General features: G+C 45.9%; 1 protein-coding gene across 2 annotated transcripts in view; it reads right to left on the minus strand.

Moving 5' to 3' along the window:
• SAMD10 (sterile alpha motif domain containing 10) overlaps window positions 1–19,937 on the minus strand; it is a 64,051-nt gene that overhangs the window by 23,671 nt on the left and 20,443 nt on the right. For both annotated transcript variants that reach the window (XM_081011597.1, XM_081011598.1), the window contains exon 2: window positions 2,933–3,117. In XM_081011597.1, the coding sequence (XP_080867723.1) occupies window positions 2,933–3,117 (185 nt within the window). The remainder of the gene's footprint in view (window positions 1–2,932; window positions 3,118–19,937) is intronic.

Consider the following 19,937-nt stretch of genomic DNA (forward strand, 5'->3'; position numbering starts at 1 on the left):
TTAGCAGCGGCAAAGTTTTTATCGGTGGTTGCAAGAACCAATGATCCCTATCTTTAAGTCTGAACAAAATGCTTGTTTAACCTGGAGGTAGGCTGTCTGAATTGTGCATTATTTTGTAACGATTTGTTGGGTCTCTGGACCGTAATATTGACTGATTATGTATTTTGTGGTTTTATATCCTGATTTTATTCTGTGATTCAGGGACGCGTGTGGCGCTATGGTCTAAACCACTGAGCCTCTTGGGCTTGCCGATCAGAAGGTTGGTTCCCTCTGGTTCCCAATCAGAAGGTTCGAATCCCTGTGACAGGGTGAGCTCCCGTTGCTCGGTCCCTGCTCCTGCCAACCTAGCAGTTCAAAAGCACACCAAAAGTGAAAGCAGATAAACAGGTACCGCTCTGGCGGGAAGGTAAATGGTGTTTCTGTGCATGGCTCTGGTTTCCATCACGGTGTCCCGTTGCGCCAGAAGTGGTTTAGTCCTGCTGGTCACATGACCCAGAAAGCTGTCTGCGGACAAACACCGACTCCCTCTGCCTGAAAGTGAAATGAGCGCCTCAACCCCACAGTTGCCTCTGACTGGACTTAACTGTCGAGGGGTCTTTTCCCTTTTTCTAAATTTTATTCTGCGAATCGCCCTGAATATAGGCCGGTATATAAATTCAATAAATAATAAATAGAAATTGCAATTGAGTAGACTGGAAGTCTAGCACAGGGTGGGGTAAGGGACGGTGATGGGAAAAGAAAGTATGTGCGGGATTGTGTGTGGGTATGTATGAATATTTTTTAGGATTGTATGAACTGTATGTTTGTTTGCGTCAGGTGGCTGTTGCGGTTGCTCCAGAGTAACCAGGCAGGACCTGTGTTTTACAGGCTTTATTTTGGTGCAAACTATTTACAGTGAAGAGCCTCAAAGCTCACGTCTGGCTCAATTGCTAGCAGAATCCAGGGGTGGTCTTTTTTAAAGAGTTTCGTTACCCCCAAACGTCTCCTCCCCTCTCTGAGCCCCAAACTACTGCACAGGATGGGCGATGGCAAAGGCGTGTTTCCCTCCTGTCCGGCTTGCCCGGAAGCGGTGTTAAGGCTCCCACCAGCATCCTCTGGTCCTTGCACCTCTTCCCCACTGGAGGTGGGGCTTTCCTCCTCCCCGGAAGAGGAGCTGCTTCGCAAGATTTTCGGAGGCTCCCTGTAACACAACTGCCCTTCTATTTCTCGCCTCTGAGCCGATGGCAGTTTCCTGACAGTTTGTATATCCGTAATATGTATGTATAACTGTATCAATGTTGAATTATTTCAATAAAAAAATTTAAATTTAAAAACAATAAAACAATAAATAATAATAAACTGATCCTAATATGGAGGGGCTCGCAGCATGAACACCCCAACAGATCTTGCTTCTCTATTAGTCACAGCTTTGGTTCCAGCACAGATCCAGCTTGCCTCTGTGTCTCTAGCTTCCAGCCCGTTTTCAACTCACTCACACATACACACAGCCTTGTAGGGGGTTGGATTTGGTGGTACCTTCCAACTCCAGGATTCTGTGAACTCTCCAGCTATTATTCTACACAACAGGTGAGGGTGAGAGGAGGATAGGCCCACCCCTTAGCCTGGAGGGCACCATCACTTCCTTGCAGCTCTTGCAAAGACCTCATTCTTTTGGGATGCTGATGAGGACACTTGGGTGGCCAGCTGTGAAGGTCACTGCATTACAAAGAAGCTTGCCTAGGAGCCTCGCACCTACGGGACCGCCTCTCCCGGTATGCCCTGCGGAGGACCTTAAGGTCCATAAATAGCAACACCCTAGAGGTCCCGGGCCCTAAGGAAGTCAGATTAGCCTCAACTAGAGCCAGGGCCTTTTCAACACTGGCTCCGGCCTGGTGGAACGCTCTGTCTCGTGAGACCAGGGCCCTGCGGGAGTTGTTCTGCCTGGCCTTTGGCTTAGAATCAATTTCATTCCCTCCCCCTCTTTCTCTTTTTTCCTTTCTCCTGTGATGAGGCTGCATTTTAATGTTTCAATGTTGTATTTTAATCTTGTTTTTTAAGTTGTATTTCAATCAACTTGTTTTTATTATTGGTTGTTAGCCGCCCTGAACCCGGTCTCGGCTGGAGAGGGCAGGGTATAAATAAAATTTATTATTATTATTTATTATTATTATTATTATTATTATTACTTCAGCAATTGGATCCTATTAAATTCTAGCCCTCACTGGGCACAGCATCCCAAGACCTGGAAGGGACTCAGGGCATCATCCAGACTGACCCCCCCCAAAAAAAAAACAACAACCCTGCAACAGTCTGGCTGTAACCCTCAATTCACAGACAGAGAATTATAGTAATAATAATAATAATAATTGTGTCATCTGTGCCCCACGCATCTGGTTGGGTTGCTCCAGCCACACCGTGCAACAAAAACCCACGAGGGCATATAGCCTGGCTTTCCAGCAGTTGCACACGCAAAATGCACAGGCATGCGCAATTGTTGCGCATGGATCTCCACGGACCAAGGTGCGAGGAACCTCTTTGGGGACAGAACCCTTTTCGATCCAGGACTCCGCAGCTGATATGGATTGACTGGTGCCAGGAGGGAGGAGCTGCACTCCAGTGGGCGGGGCCTGAGGCAAAAGTGGGCGGGGCAACGGTCGTGAATTCTGCCATTGGCTAGCTTGTACGCATGCGCCCACACCCCTCTGTATCCTGCAGCCAAGCAAGCAGGGAGTTGCAATCTGGTTTCCAGAGCACTGCCTACCCAGGCAGAAACACGCACGGTGATGGGTGCTGCAGAGAGGCCTGGGGGCCCGCATGCGGCCCCCGGACCCTTGTCAGCGCAGGCGCACAGCCGGTTTCGCTGCATGTCGGAGAACAAGCACCAGTGGGTCTTTGGTTCCTGCCAAGGGACAGATCCCAGCGACATTTGCAGACTTCCTGCCCACCAGCATACCTGGGAGCCTTCCGTTCCTGGCTGCTGTAGGAGTTTGACGGTCCTCCCTCCCGCCGACCGCTGGCTTCGCCCGTCGTGCCAGGTCAGGCTGCTGCCAGAGTTCCTCTGCAGGCGGTAATTGAGGTTCTCGGCCGACACGGTGTGTTCTAGAAGGTTCTGGCAGAAGCTGAAGTGAGCAGCAGCGGCTGTTGGAGAGAGAAGGGTGAGAACATAAAACCAACTGAGGCAATGAGGCAGTAATTCTCTCCCAATGCAACATTCCTCTCCTACACAAACACACCCATCCCCTCAAGATCAAATCATATTCAGCGTGTCGGACTAGGGCCAGGGTTCGAATTCCGCACTCGGCCGTGAACCTCACTGGGCAACCTTGGGCCAGTCACTGCCTCTCAGCCTAACCTACCTCACAGGGTTGTTGCGGGGATTAAATGGGGAGCGGCAAACCTTGAGACCCTCGGAGAAAATAGTGGGATATAAACGCAACCATAAACAAACAAGCACACCAATAAATGCAATTTTTAAAAATCCCACCCTTGTTAAGAGCTTTGCAGGGCTACGCTGTTCCCTCGCCCTTCGTCTTCACAACAAACCTGCGAGGTAGGCTCAGGCAGAGCGACAGGTGCGAGCTACCATAGCGCTTTTTGTTGAATGGTCTCTTTAAATCTGAAGGTTCATTCTTGTTCCACAAGACGTGTATTTCTTTAAAGGCCAGAGCAAATAACGTGACCTGGTTTTGCAGCTGTGAAGCAGTATAGAAGGTGCTGTTAAGTTGTGGTAATTAAACTGTTGGGTATGGTATATAAAGAGCAGCATGTAGTTCTCTCAGTACCCTGGTAGATGGGTCACACTTATTGATATAATGCAATTTAGTGTAAAAGGAGTTTTTGTTATTAAAACCTAGCAAAAGTTATTTTGCGTTTCTTGAATGTGTGGTCTCCCCAGCACGCTTTCTGCAGCGCAACTATTCTGCAAATAGCCAACACTTTTAATCGTCACAGCTTCCTCCCCACTTGGAGCTATAGTTTGCAAAGGGTTCTGAGAGTAGTTAGAGCTACAACTGTTAAGTTGTGGGTGAACATATCAGACGCCACAGCGATTCTTCAGACAGTTCTTGTTTATTCACAGGCCAGAACAGGACTGAACTGAAGGGTTCAGCCAACCTGCTTATACAGAGCTCAACTACAAAGCAACAGTAACAACTTTCTGTAACTACCCAATCACTGAACGTCGCTTTCAATTCCTTATTTGCATATGTGGACCTGAGTGAAAACTATCTACAGAATCCCCCTGCTGGCCAAGTGAGAAAACTTCAGTACATAACAACAACTCCCAGAGTGGCTCAACCATCAATCCCGTTTCCCAGGGAACCTTATGAGAATGGTTTCCTCAGACCAAACCCTGCGTGCTTGGTTACTGACAGAGGCCCTGCTCCAGGCGCCTTCTCTCGGAAGCTTGGAGAGAGGCGATGCAAACAGCACCTTTTTGGTTAAGGCATCCAGATTTTAGAATTCTCTGCCTCGGGAGTCTCAGTTGACTTCCTCATTGGAAAACTGCAGAAAGCAGATCAGAAGGATCTTGCATCTCCTTGTATGCAGATCTTGGTAGAGCATGAGACTCTTTATCTCGGGGTTGTGGATTGGGCAAAAGATTCCTGCATTGCAGGGGGTTGGAATAAATAACCCCCTGGGGTCCCTTTTATGACCTACGGTCAGTTCTGTGTGTCTATTCCTCTTGGCTTTTTGGGGGTGGCTTTTTTGGCTGCTCTTTGGCCTTGCTATTATTGCTGGCAGCTTCTTTCGTTTTAAAACTGTTTCGTTGTCAAACGTCCTTACGGCGAGCCGCCCTGGGGTTCCCACCGAGCTGGAAGGTATATTAAGTATTTCCCTAACCCAAGTCAAACGACACGGATTCAGGCTGCAGCCCAAGCCCGTGCCTATTTACTCAAACGCGCAATCCGCTGAACTCGGGGCACATCTGCTCCCAGGCGTACATCGCGTCGTTTCACTATATACATATAGTCTTTGCGGTCGGGCTGGAGCAGAGAGGGCTGAATCAAACGCTGCGGTTAGCCGAGCCACAGCGCTCTCTGATCTCCGCGCGGCTGGACTGCCAATTCCCCTCCAGCAATCTAAATGCAATGCAATTAAACGTTATGTCCCAGCAATTAAAAGCTTTATTGAAGGGGAGTGCAAACAGGCAGCTGGGTGGGGCTGTTTGACAAAAAAGGCCAACTCAAGGGGATGAGCGGTGCTATTATTTGGAGGGCGGGGTTGCTGGAACAGAAACTGCAAGCCTGGAACCAGAGCTGGGTCAGTGGTTTCTGCCTCCCAGGACCCTGTGCTTGGCGTGTAGCAAATAATACTTTGCATCAGTGTTATTAGGGATGGAGGAGAAACGTATGCGGAATGTATTTTTAAAGTCCGCGGCCTAATTGGAACTTCGATGGACATAGGAACACGGCTGCTGATCCACACCAGGGGTGCCAACCTGAATAAAATATTTGGGGAGGGCATGTAAGCCCTGCCCCACATAATGGCAATGCCCATCAACTTCGGGGGGGCAGCCCCCTCAAATATTTTATGGGGTGGGGCAAAGGGACCTTGGTCCCTAGGAGTTGGCTCCTATGCTTCTCTGATTATGGCGATGCTGTTTTGGCTAAAAAAAATGCATACAAAAATTTGCACTTTAGCAGGAAAATGCATTGAAAAAGCATACGTATATTTTAGAGGGAGAATGCACGCAAAAATGGTTGTTTGGGGGGGGAAGTCTGTGCAATTACTCTAATATAGCTTAGCCTAAAGTACTGGAACTAAGACTTTGCATATTCTCCTGGGATGAATGAGATGGGGTGACTTGTTACCGCTGGCTATTCTGGAGGTCAGCAGAGCTAAAAATGGAAACCGTTATCTCAAAAGGAATCTCACCTCTGGTATGAATATGATTAGCTGGTTTTTGGGAAGCCAGAATATCTCAGCCTCCACCTCCCAGACCTACAATACAGTATAGGGGGTAACTAATAATTCTTCCCCACCCCCCATTATATTTTATTATTACACCTATACATTCCAATACATAATAATCTATTTATTTTGTTTTGTCGACTTCCCATCCCACTTTCCACTGTGTTTTTATTTCCCCTCCTTGCTGCACCCTCTCTTATGCCATAACAATAATCAGGGCTTTTTTCCCAGCCGAAACTCGCCAGAACTCGGTTCTGGCACCTCTCAGGTGGGTACCATTGCAGCACTAACAACCAGGCGATGTGTCACAAGCAAATGATGGTTTGGCATGGATTGTTGCTTACAGGTGATCCTGGGCCTTGCATGCAGACTACCTGTAAGCAACAATCCATGCCAAACCATCATTTGCTTGTGACACATCGCCCTAGTTGTTAGTGCTGCTGCTGCTGTCATTAATACTTGGCATGGAAATCTCTGCTTTACAGTAACCTCCTAAAGGTATCATTATTCTCCCATTAAAAGAAAAGACGATTATAATGGCAATGGCTTTTCCTGTAATTTATATACACTGGTACCTTAGCTCTGACTTTAATACATATTTCCCTTAATGGTTTGACTTCCCACCTTTACCTCCATAACGGTTTTATTCCCAGCCTTTTCCTGCTGCATTATGCAGTGTATTTATATCTCGTATAAATATTTCCTCTATTTCAATTGCTAAGGCAGCAACACCTTTGAAGGTGCGTCAAACGGGGAAAAGAAAAACCTTAAAATAAAAATATTAATAACCGAGAGAGAGAAAACAACACTTAGTTTTTCCTCAATCTTATTCCCATAGTGGTGTGAAAAGACACCAGGAGCAAAAATCACAGCATCATTTGGGACTATTTCTGCTCTCTGTCAGTCCAGATAGTCACCCAAATGTTGGTTTAAATGTCATCTTATTTTTAAACAGACACACATTTCCTTTTCTTCTGACAAAGCCCCAGACTGGTGATGCTGATTCACTCCGAGGCAATTAAACCATGAGGCCGGCGGCAACAGTGCACTCCAGACACTTTTCACAGGGAGGAAGATGCGCTCCACAGCCAGATTTCGCACCGGAGGCAGACAAATGATTCACCACACGATCACCCTAGATTTATGCCAGGAATTGGCTGTGGCGGGTCCCTCCACTCAGATGTCTGCTGCGCTGACCTCAATGCAGAAAGCTGTGCATCATTTCGCGCCAGCCGAAAACACAATAGGGAAACAGGAGACCCTGAGGTCTTCCGCTTTCCAAAATATAATTTACTTCCAGTCGTAGGACTCTATCTGCCTTACACAGAGTCAGAGTGTGGGTCCATGCGGCCCTGTGAAGGCTACTTAGGAGGATGAGGAATTTTACACATCGCTTGGGAAGACAGGCAAACTAATGCCAGTGTACTGGAAGAAGCAAAGATCACCAGTGTCGAAGCAATGATTCTTCAACATCAACTTCGTTGGACTGGTCATGTTGGGCAGATGCCTGATTACTGTCTTCCAAAGCAACTACAGTGGTACCTCGGGTTACATATGCTTCAGGTTATGGACTCCACTAACCCAGAAATAGTACCTCGGGTTAAGAACTTTGCTTCAGGATGAGAACAGAAATCGCGTGGTGGTGGCGCAGTGGCAGCGGGAGGCCCCATTAGCTAAAGTGGTGCTTCAGGTTAAGAACAGTTTCAGGTTAAGAACAGACCTCCAGAACAAATTAAGTACTTAACCCAAGGTACCACTGTATTCTGTTCCGAACGTAAAAATGGAAAGCGTAATGCTGGTGGTCAACGAATGAGGTTTAAAGACTGTCTCAAGGCAAATCTTAAAAAATGTAGTACAAACACCAACAATTGGGAAACACTGGCCTGCGAGGGCTCCAGTTAGAGAACAGCCTTTACCAAAGATGTCGTGGGTTTTGAAGACGCTCAAACTCAGGACGCAAGGGAGAAACGTGCTAAGAGGAAGGCACGCTTGGCAAATCCACACCGTGATCAACTCCCAGCCAGAAACCTATGTCCCCACTGTGGAAGGACGTGTGGATCCAGAATTGGCCTCCACAGTCACTTATGGACTCACTGTTAAAACCGTGTTTATGGAAGACAATCTTACTCAGCTATGAGTGATCACCAAAGAAGAAGAAGAAGAAGAAGAAGAAGAAGAAGAAGAAGAAGAAGAAGAAGAAGACGATTTAGGAGGACGTAAGAAGTTTCTCACTGGGCTGTATCAAAAGCCCAGCTATTTCAGCATATACACTCCTGGGTCAGAACTGGGGGCAGCTGAACAGGAGAGACACCTTGGGTTCATTGCGAATCACTCCAAGAAGATGTTGATCTAGTGTGCGGACAATATAGTTGCTACATGGGATATCTCTATATATTCCCCAATGGTATTTTCAAAAATTATGAAAATCTGCTTGGGATAGGTCTCCACCTTCAATTAAACCTGGGATGTTCTGCAGATGTTCTACTACAGAGCTAAGGCCCTTCCCTTGGGAGATCACTCCCCAAACACAGGTCAGTGGTGGGTCCTCTGCAGAGCTGTGGACCTTGGCATGTGCCTGGTCATCTTGACCCTTGACGCTGGTCCAAGACTGCAGCACTTTTGGGAAGGTGGTGCATTTACAAACACACATCAAAACACGTAAGTGGTGCATTTACCATGTGGACATATTGTAGGTCTTTGATGCTCTGAAAGAGAGCGCATGGCAGAGTCTCTCAAATACCATCCACAGAGAATCACCCTTAGATCAGACTCTTCCACCTGCGTTAACAATCAGAAAATCAAAACCCGCCACGATCAAGGAAGGGTGTGTGTGTCAATGAGGAAACTCCCTTGCACGAGACTCGCGCGCCTGTCTCCCTGGATAAAAAAGCATCCGGCTTTGTCTAAGCTGCCGTTGATCCTGGCAAGCGAAGACGAGCAGCGAGCACTACAATAAACAGACAGATCAGAGAGCTGAGGAACGGAGGCTCCTGTGTAAGTCTGCCTCGTGCGTTCCAGGAATGAAAGTGTTCCGGAAAGCCATTGATCTATTGTGTGCTAATTCCATCGCCTCTCTAGCTGCGAGACCCTTGACTGAAGCCGTTGCGTGAAATGCACCCCTGAAAGAGGATAGCTTCAAAGCCGGGGGGGGGGGAGGATAAATTTGACCTACCTGAGCAATTGCCCTTTCACAGAAATAAACCTGGCCAAGGGGCATAAGCAAGTAGAAAGGGGTCGAGGGAAAAGGAATGGAAATTGGAAACAACAAAAAGGGAGAAGATTAATCAAGCCCTTTGCAAAAGCAGGATTACTGCATCCTCGCGAAGGTTGCCAATGCCCTTGATTCGAAAGGTTGTAGCTGGATTTCAAATGCTCACGCCAGAGAGGAATTTGGGGGTCTTCCCTCCCCTGTGCTCCGGCAGAAGGGGTGTGGCAGCCTACGATTCGTGATTTCTCATGCTCTAACTTTGGGCAGTTAATGAAAGCGGAGAAAGGACCGCAGGGCACAGAGATGATGGGGAACGGACATGCATTTGCACACAGACAATGCGGCAAGGAAGATCTATGTGCAGGCATCAGCCTTCCATGCTTGCAGCTGAGACAAAACTGGATGGGCGTTTGCATCCAGCAATGTTCCTCTGGCCCAGAGATGGGTTGCTGCGCTCACTAGGCCTGACACTCCTGCGCAGATCATGCTTCTGCTAATAAAGAGTTAAGTCCAATTCTGAACTGTGTGGTTACTGACCGGCAAGCTCCTGGGAGAGCATCTTAGCATCCCTTGAAATCAGAAGTGGTGCTGAGCGGTACCTTTCAGATCACGCACTGCATAAACAGGATCTCAAAGGCAGCCCCCGAGATAGTACTTAGGGAACGGCCGCAGATCAGCAACAGAGAGAATCCCTTGCATGCAGACGATCCCAGGTCTGACACCTTGGAGACGCACTGCCCGCCAGTGCAGGCAGCACTGATCTAGGTGGGCCAAGAAGGCAGCTTCTTATATCTTACGAAACTGTAAGAATGCTGCCCTGCGTGGCTCAGATTATTCACTGTTTATGGCTCCACTGCATGATTTGAGAACGGTGTCTCACCTGAGAGGTGTGATTGGGACACAGTTCTCAAAGTGCATGAAAACCGGTACACTTGTGCCGTGCACACACCATACATTTAAAGCACGACGCTTCCCCAGGAGAATTCTGGGAATTGTGGTTCATTACGGGTGCTGGGAACTGTAGTTCCAGGAGGGATGAATGAGGGTTCGCAGGATTCTTTGCACGTGTGCTTTAAAGAGATAGTGTGTTGTGGAAGACACAAGATTTACCCACTCTGGAAGAATGGCAGATGAAGGTGATGGACTACATGGAATTGGCGGAAATGACTGGCAGAATCCGAGACCAGGGAGAAGAGTCGGTGGAAGAAGATTGGAAGAAATTCAAAATTATCTACAGAAATACTGCAAAATTAATGAATGTTAGAATGATGTCAGAATGAAATTAAGTGGTCTTAGCAGCAATGTTATAAAGGTGTATGTAAAAATGGATTGTTAAAAGGTGAGAATCCAAAGTTATAATATGTTAAGTTAAAGGACTAAGATAAAAACAAAGAGGGAAAGGAATTGCTGAATTAACTAATAGAACTGAAATACAAAAAAGGGAGGTGTGAGGAAGTCAGGGAAGTAAGGAAATGAAATGTAAGTTATGGAAAGATCGATGTGTTTTTTTTTAAGTGTTTTTTATCTTTTTTCTGTATTTTGTAATTTTTTCTTTTTTTTCCTTTTTCTTTTCTGTTTATCTATGTAATCTTTTCTTTGAAACTTTAACAAATATCATTAAAAAAAAATAAAATAAATAAAATAAAGAGATAGTGTGTTGGAATGGATATACCTTGTACAGGTACTTTAAAAAATGGGCACCTTGCTGAATAAATCGGTATCATCGCATGAGTTGTCACCATGTAGCACCCTGCTTGTGGTTAACGCTTAGCTGGAATGAAATATTCAACGCAGCAATAGAGAAATTAAAATAATAATTTATTTGTCAGACAAATAAATGAGAGGCACAGTGGTATATGGTTACCAAGCTCTGGCCTGGTCTCCTGCCATTATGGCCAGCACTTATATTCCCTCAGCCCAGCTCCCTTGCTCCTCCTTTGGCTGCCTCTGTCCAATCAGCCTGGTTGAATTTCCTATTGGCTGATTGCTATAACCAATCCTAAAAGATACACCCATTTCCTATTGCCTTTTATGGGATACAAAAAGCTATATATTCTTCTATCTATAAATGACAAATAAGTAGTCATATATCTTACATTTGTCTCAACAAGGAACCTTAATTACCAGCTCACCTCTTGCCCTCCTTGCCCTATTGCCCTCCAAAACAGATGGTTAATAATTTTAAATTTTTATCTTAAACAGATGTCAGAGATCTTGGGTTCACATTCTCATGCATCATCAATGAAAGATCTCCTTTTTGAAGGTCTTTAAACAAAGGCCTGACAACCATATATCAGGAGTGCTCGATGGCGTCTCCTGTCTGGCAGGGAGCTGGGCTCGTTTGCCCCTCTGGTCTCCTACAGCAATATGACTCTATGAAATAAGAATTTAACATTTCTTTCTTTCTAGATCCTTTGCATAATTACATTTAAGCCAGTATATTTCATACATTATCATAGATAGCTTTTTACAAGAATAAACCTTCTCAAAGTAACAGGAAGGAATAGTTTACAGCCTCAAAATAAAATAGGAAAAAGCCTCTTTTTCTGTTTACACTTCTCCTTCTCCAGCCAGTTGCTCTTGGCCTTTAACCTTAGGAAGATATGGCTCAAGTTTAATGATTTTACTATTTACCAACTCTTAATTATGTAGGGTGGTGTAACCTTGCTCTCAGCCTGTAATTCTCTTTTTACGACTTTGAGAATTGTTTTCTGCTATAAATCAGGGGGCCCCCTTGTCCAGGAGGATAAACATCTTGCCAAAGTACTTAGGCAGCTGGTCTTCTGCCTGGCATAAAACATTTGAAAATCTTTAAGCTCATTTAAAATACAGACCCTAATCAAACTATAAGCCTTGATAAAAATGCAGGCTATGATTAGATGCCTCATTCCCCCCTTTCAAGCTCAAGGACCTTCATCCCAAGTGTCCTTGATAGCTTGACCTTCATCATATTCCTGAGGTAAAGCTCTATATAGGGCCATGATATGAGGTAGAGTTTCATTCGAAATCATCTTGCTAATTGTACTTCTAAAACATGAAATGATACATGGCACCATACATAAAACCATTATTACTACCGTCAAGAAAAACAAGCAAGACAATAGTATCCCTTTGAGTCCCGCAACATTAGGTAACCAGTTGGTGAGCCATCCCATATCCCATCCTTCCCATGTTTGTACTGGGACGTGTGCTATACTCTCCATCTTTGTGGCCAACACACGGATTGCCTCACCATTATCAGAAATGTTAAAGCAACAGGCATTCCCTGTCAAGTTCAAGACTCCACATAGGCCTCCCTGCCTGGCAAGTACATAATCCATTCCCATTTTCAGCTGCAAAATGGCGGCTCTACTTTCATCCAGCTGTTGTGCAATAAGTCTCAAACTCTGGGCCGTTGCATTGGTTACAAGTTCCACTACTGCTTGCAATCGAATTATTCTGTTTAGATTATAAATAGGATCCCGTGCCCCTTGTATGAGCTCACCAGGATTCCAGGAGGCAGGCTCATAATAGGCTATAATGCGCTCTGGTGGCCAATCATCAGTATCGCTCCAACTTTGGGTACTTCCTCCTGCTATATGAGAAATATCAGCGTTTCTTCGTGTACGCTTGGCCGAATTAGTGGGCATAATCCACATTGGTGGTAATACCCATCCCAGGAAACAAGTCCCACTCCATTTGGAAGGGAGCTTCTTGTATGCCCATTCTCCACATATCCACCACAACCATCGGGTCTGAGGTTTTTGGTACGTGGAGTGCAGAAGGCGAAATATCAAAAGGGGTACAGAGTTCACAGTGCAGTATGTTAGATTGCCTTTTTCTGTCACAGTTATGTTCCATACCACTTTCCATGCATCAATAAAAGGAGGTGCACAGGGCAAGGTATTCCGAGTTCGATAGGTAGTACCGTTTACCCAGGTTTGACTATTCTTAATATAATCCCAAGTATAGTGACAATGAGAAGAGCCTATCATGGTAGAATCAGCTGCATCTGATAATTTATGTACACAGAATTCCCCTTGCACAGGTATAACTCGTATTGGTTTAGTTGAGTTCCATCCGGGGAAATTCTGTACTTCTGTTTGGTGTGGCATTTCGCTTACCATACCAATGGCATTTAATGGTATCGGTAATAAGGGCATACCTCCCTCTGAATCATCTGGCCCAAGAGAGCAAACAAGGCAATTGGTCCTATTTGCAACATTGGCTACCATCTCAGCTAAGCCTACCCACATATTGTGGTCATGGCGGAATCCATATTTAGTAAATTTGGTCAGATTCAAGGACCCTTCCCCTTCCCAAGGGATCAGGATTAATAATAAAATCATGTTGATGTGTAGTATATGCATTCCTTCCACAAAAGATTACCTTATTGTGATAGCATAAAAATATTAGCCCCAATATAATTCCCCCAGTGACAGAAATGGGGAACCACCAAGACCAAAACATATATCCCAAGGATCCCCAATGAGTAATATCCTTGATAATTGTTCCACAAGGGGGGGGCAGTCAATTAATTGTATTAGAGAATCTTCCCGTTCACAATCGCTGGTTTAGACGCTCCTCAAGCTTCAGGCGTGCGCAGGTCAGCCAGCTTCCAGGTTGTGGCTGCAGCAGGCCGGTCGTCTAATGTTGCCCGTGACCTAGCCCGTTCCCCGTAGGGCTAGATACAGGGGTTTTTGGAGAGAGTCAGTTTTAAAGGATTAGAGGGGTCACCTTTGCACGTCCAACTGCCTTCGGACTTCTTCAAACGGGAGTGATGAATCCAGGGGGTCACCTCAGCTACCTTCACCGCTGTTGGAGTAGAGAGCAAGACGGTGTAAGGTCCACGCCACTTAGGTGCAAGTGGATCTCGTTTCCACTCTTTCACCCATACGCTATCGCCAGCCTGGAACTGATGAATCGGCTCGGCAATGCTGCACGGCGTGCGCTCGAGGGCCCACCTGTTAAGAGAAACAAAAACACGGGAGAGAGATTGCACTTGTTCCTGTGTCACATGGTCTCCTATTTGTTTGAGGTCAGCTGGAATATCCTGAACAAAGGAGGGCGGCCTCCCATACAGGAGCTCAAAAGGTGACAACTTAAGTCTTTTTGTGGGTGCACACCGAACACGAAACAGTGTTATGGGTAACACATCCACCCATCCCAATCCCGTTTCCTGGGTTAATTTTGCCAATTGGGTTTTCAGAGTCCGATTCATTCTTTCAGTTTTCCCTGAACTTTGAGGCCTATATGCTGCATGCAGTCTCCATTTCACTTGTAGGACTCGACATACTTCTTGTACTACTTGATCAATGAACGCTGGCCCATTATCACTTCCAATGCATCTAGGTAACCCAAACCTCGGGATCAATTCAGTGAGGAGTCTCTTAGTTACCTCTCGTGCCTTTTCAGTTCGGGTGGGAAAAGCTTCAACCCATCCGGTAAGAGTATCTACAAACACAAGGAGATACTTGAATCCCTTAGAAGGGACCAGCTCTGTGAAGTCCACAATTAGGCTTTCCATGGGGACATATCCCACATGTTGGATTCCAGGAGGTTGTACCGGTCCCTGCCTGGGATTGTTTTTAGCACAAAGAACACATTTCTGTGAAATGTAAGTTGCTAATTGTGATAGGTTAATAATATACAACTTCCGACTGAGACTCTCTCTGGTTGCAGTACCGCCAAGGTGAGTAGATTCATGATAATTTCTTACAATTGTGCCTGCTAGGTGATGAGGTACATAAATCCTATTGTCCGGCAGGATCATCCAACCGTCCTTCACAACCGCTCCTTCCTGTTCAGCCCACTTCCTCTCTTCTGGGGTATAGTGAGGTTTAACTTCTTCTGGAACTACCTCTGGTATGAGGGCTGCTATAAATCCTCCCACAGGCTTTTGGGCTGCCTCTCGGGCTGCTTTATCAGCAGCATGATTTCCTCTGGTTATTGGATCCCTTCCTCGTCCATGACCTTTGCAGTGCATTACAGCAATCTGTTCTGGAGCCCATACTGCTTCCAACAGGATTTCTACTTCAGGTCCATATTTCAAGGCCTTCCCGTGGGCTCCTGGAAGCCTAACTTTATGGAGTCCGGTCGTTCCTAGTCTTGGGTAAAATTCTCCTCTGCCAGTCCAATGAAATTGTCCCTATTCCGTCCTTGTCCAGGTCTCTGATATCTTCCATCTCGGATCATTCCCCGTCCCCGTCCCTGGTTTCTTGGGCCGGAGCCTGGGCCTGGGCCTGGGGCTGGGCGTACTTCTTCCAACCTCAGGGGTTCAGGACACTCCCGCTTCCAATGACCCTCCTTCTTGCAATTCGCACATTGATTCCTTCCCAGTGGTGGATTCCTTCCCCGCCCTCTCCCTCCATTTAAGGGGCGGTAGTCTTGCTTCACTGCTGTGGCTAACATCACCATCTTTTCCTTCTGCCACTTCTTCTTCTCTTGCTTCTCAGCCTCATCCCTATTCCGATAAACTCGGCGTGCAATGGCCATAATTTGGCTCATCAGCATCCCTTCGATGTGGAGCATAGGGTGGAGGTGGAAGCACCTCTTCCTCTGGTCCCTCAAAAATGGGTTTGAGTTTATTTGGCAATATTCCTTTCCTAGCTTCGGCTTTTACAGCCAATAATTTGCATCGTTTGACTTTGCATTCCCTTATCCATGGAGGATTTTTATTTAATGTGCTCAGCCAAAAATCTATATATGAAAATTGTTCTGGGCACCCTCCAGTTTCTTTGGCGATGTTAGACCAAAGTTTGCTTACTAAATTTATATCAAAGGTTCCCTGAGATGGCCATTCAGTATTTTGTTTCGGCCATTCTAATTCACATAACGTTCTCAAGCGCTCTGGCGTCATTTTGACTCCATATGCCCCTGAGAAGGCTTTCTTAAAATTATTTAACATACATTCAAGAGGTGTATTTTCCCCCTTTGAACCCCCAACTCCCATTGTATGGCCCTGTGAAGTATCCACTCAGTCACTCACACACTCGTTTTCACACTCAGGTCAGCTGCAGATTGTACTTTCTCACACATACAATGCGCTGGATACTTCACCATACTCTACCTCCCAACCTTTCCTTTCCCTACACCAGATCACCATCTGATGTACCCAACCACCTAGCGTACTCAGTTCCCCTTTACTGAGACGCAGAAGTTTGATCAAGACTTCTCTTCCTCCCAATTAATTGGAGGGCCAAAAACCCCTTAGTGCACTTACCCTTAGTTGGTTGCCTGTTTATTTCTCTGGTTCCCCCCGGTCCGTCGCCGTCGGTGGGCAGGGTATCAGACAGACGAGACTTCTGCGTTCCCCTGGAAAAAAAACTTCCCAGTGCGCGCTGGGTAAGCAGTGAGTGGTCCTCTCTCTTGTACCCTGCCCAGTAAGGCGAAGGGGCTGCGTTCCAGCAGACCACTTATCCGAGTCGCAGGCACCATAAAATGTAGCACCCTGCTTGTGGTTAACGCTTAGCTGGAATGAAATATTCAACGCAGCAATAGAGAAATTAAAATAATAATTTATTTGTCAGACAAATAAATGAGAGGCACAGTGGTATATGGTTACCAAGCTCTGGCCTGGTCTCCTGCCATTATGGCCAGCACTTATATTCCCTCAGCCCAGCTCCCTTGCTCCTCCTTTGGCTGCCTCTGTCCAATCAGCCTGGTTGAATTTCCTATTGGCTGATTGCTATAACCAATCCTAAAAGATACACCCATTTCCTATTGCCTTTTATGGGATACAAAAAGCTATATATTCTTCTATCTATAAATGACAAATAAGTAGTCATATATCTTACATTTGTCTCAACAAGGAACCTTAATTACCAGCTCACCTCTTGCCCTCCTTGCCCTATTGCCCTCCAAAACAGATGGTTAATAATTTTAAATTTTTATCTTAAACAGATGTCAGAGATCTTGGGTTCACATTCTCATGCATCATCAATGAAAGATCTCCTTTTTGAAGGTCTTTAAACAAAGGCCTGACAACCATATATCAGGAGTGCTCGATGGCGTCTCCTGTCTGGCAGGGAGCTGGGCTCGTTTGCCCCTCTGGTCTCCTACAGCAATATGACTCTATGAAATAAGAATTTAACATTTCTTTCTTTCTAGATCCTTTGCATAATTACATTTAAGCCAGTATATTTCATACATTATCATAGATAGCTTTTTACAAGAATAAACCTTCTCAAAGTAACAGGAAGGAATAGTTTACAGCCTCAAAATAAAATAGGAAAAAGCCTCTTTTTCTGTTTACACTTCTCCTTCTCCAGCCAGTTGCTCTTGGCCTTTAACCTTAGGAAGATATGGCTCAAGTTTAATGATTTTACTATTTACCAACTCTTAATTATGTAGGGTGGTGTAACCTTGCTCTCAGCCTGTAATTCTCTTTTTACGACTTTGAGAATTGTTTTCTGCTATAAATCAGGGGGCCCCCTTGTCCAGGAGGATAAACATCTTGCCAAAGTACTTAGGCAGCTGGTCTTCTGCCTGGCATAAAACATTTGAAAATCTTTAAGCTCATTTAAAATACAGACCCTAATCAAACTATAAGCCTTGATAAAAATGCAGGCTATGATTAGATGCCTCAACCAAGCGCTGGGGAACTCTCATTTTCGAAGCTAACTGCTGATTTTGGACTTCTTAAAAATACGGTAAAGCAAGAGGCTGGCTGAGCAACAGCAGGAGCAGATGGAAGGAAACGGAGCCGTAAATAAAGAGGGATTTGGGGAACGGCAAACAGATTCGCACTTTGATGGAGGAGTCCAGGCCTGGAGAGCCTTTGGTCAACTCACGAGGTCAGACTCTCTCATTATATGACACAACAGGGTGCACAGCCTCAAGCTCAGGAGATACAATTCGCACATCCGTTCGGGGTGCAGGGAACATCTTTCGTTCCAGGGTAAAAGGGTTCCAGTTTGGAACGGTGGCAGAACAAATGGGAGTACACAGTTGCTCCATCAGGGATCCTGATTTCATTGCACCAAATGTTGTGTGGGGTTGTGTGGAGGGGAGGTGGCCGTCTGAACTGCTTCCTTTTTGTAAACGGGAACTGCAATGTGAAAAAAGAGATTTAAATAAAAATGCATGTTATTCTAACGCATCTATATGGTACCACTCTAAGAAATGCTCTTCACGGCCACATTTTGCAGCAGGCATTAACTTTGTGATAGGAATTTTGGGGTGTTAGATAAAGGTAAAGGGACCCCTGAGCATTAGGTCCAGTCATGGCCAACTCTGGGGTTGCGGCGCTCATCTCACTTTATTGGCCGAGGGAGCCGGTGTACAGCTTCCGGGTCATGTGGCCAGCATAATAAGCTGCTTCTGGCGAACCAGAGCAGCGCACGGAAACACCGTTTACCTTCCCTCTGGAGTGGTACCTATTTATCTACTTGCACTTTGAGGTGCTTTCGAACTGCTAGGTTGGCAGGAGCAAGGACTGAGCAATGGGAGCTCACCCCGTCGCGGGGATTCGAACCGCCGACCTTCTGATCAGCAAGTCCTAGGCTCTGTGGTTTAACCCACAGCGCCACCCACGTCCCTCCTTTGGAGTCTTAGATATATGTTAAATGTTCATAAGTGCACCAACAAAGCACATACATAGATCAGCACAGGAAGACTGACCTGAAACCATTTTGATTCCCAAACTGATCAAATGTTTTCCCTGCAAGGAGGGAGGGGCGTTGGGGAGCCTTCCCATTGTCTCAGGAATTGAGTAATCAGCATTTTAATGGGTGACAGACTATCAGGAAAGACAATCAGGAAAGACAATAAGAAAACCTGGCAAACAGGAAAAACAACATTCAAATTTCTGTTTTAGACCACCTTTTCTGTGATGTAGGTATCTGGGGAGTGGTCTTAGGTTACACCCTTTCTGTGATGTAGGTATGATGTATCTGAGGGTGGTCTTGAGCTCCAGGGCAGGGAATTTAAAATGTCTATATAAGGCCTTGCTCGCCATTGTTCTGGGTTCCTCCTCCCTCCTGCGTGTGGTGAGTGAGGACTCTGTTGCAACAGTTCAATAAAGATCAGGCTTACTAGCTGCTTTGCTTCTCAATATTCTCTGGTTGGCCTCTGTTATTCTCTCCTACCAATAGGGAACCTACGTAAGGACTCTATGTGGGCTCTTGAATACCCCATAAGAGAAAAGGGCAGATTTTTCATTTACAACAACTTTCCTGGTTGTCCTTAAAAGAAGCCCTACCTAGAGCGAATGACAAACCTGAGCTGGGCATGAGTGGAACAAGGAATATTATTCTTGCCTTGCAAGGATTGGACTTGTTGACCCTTGGGTTGGCTTCAAAGTCTACAGGCCAGATCTCTGCAGGACTGTTATGAAGCTGGAGAAAGGCATTTCTGGCTACCAGCCCCTGGACTTCCCCAGTTATTGCAGAGTCAAGTTGCAGTCCCAATCAGCACACTTGGTCTCTTAACAGAGAGGACAAGCCTATCTAAGGCCAGCTGGAGACCACCTTGTGGAACAGGCAATCTCGCAACCACAACAACCTCCTTGGAACTAACCTCATCTCATTTGCCCTGATCCATCCCCAAATGTGCCTTTGGTACAACTTTGCCAATGGATTTGGTTGCCCCTTAAGGTATCATCGCTAAACGTGGAATGAGGGTTATGGGGGGACAGTTTTTGTTGATGTTTCAATGCTGGGTGAAATTTTGATTCAAGATGGCACACTGAAATGTGATTTTGGTGCGACTTTGCCCATATTTTTTAGGCATACGTTTGGCCATCTCTTGAGATATAGTCACCAATTTTGGCACGAAGGTTCCCGAGCTGGGGCAGCTGTCTTCATTGATGCCTGGATGCTGGGTGACATTTTGAATCAAGATGGTGAACCAAATGTGA

The sequence above is a fragment of the Podarcis pityusensis genome, assembly GCF_964106645.2.
Source record: "Podarcis pityusensis genome assembly, chromosome: 6".
NCBI lineage: Eukaryota > Metazoa > Chordata > Lepidosauria > Squamata > Lacertidae > Podarcis > Podarcis pityusensis.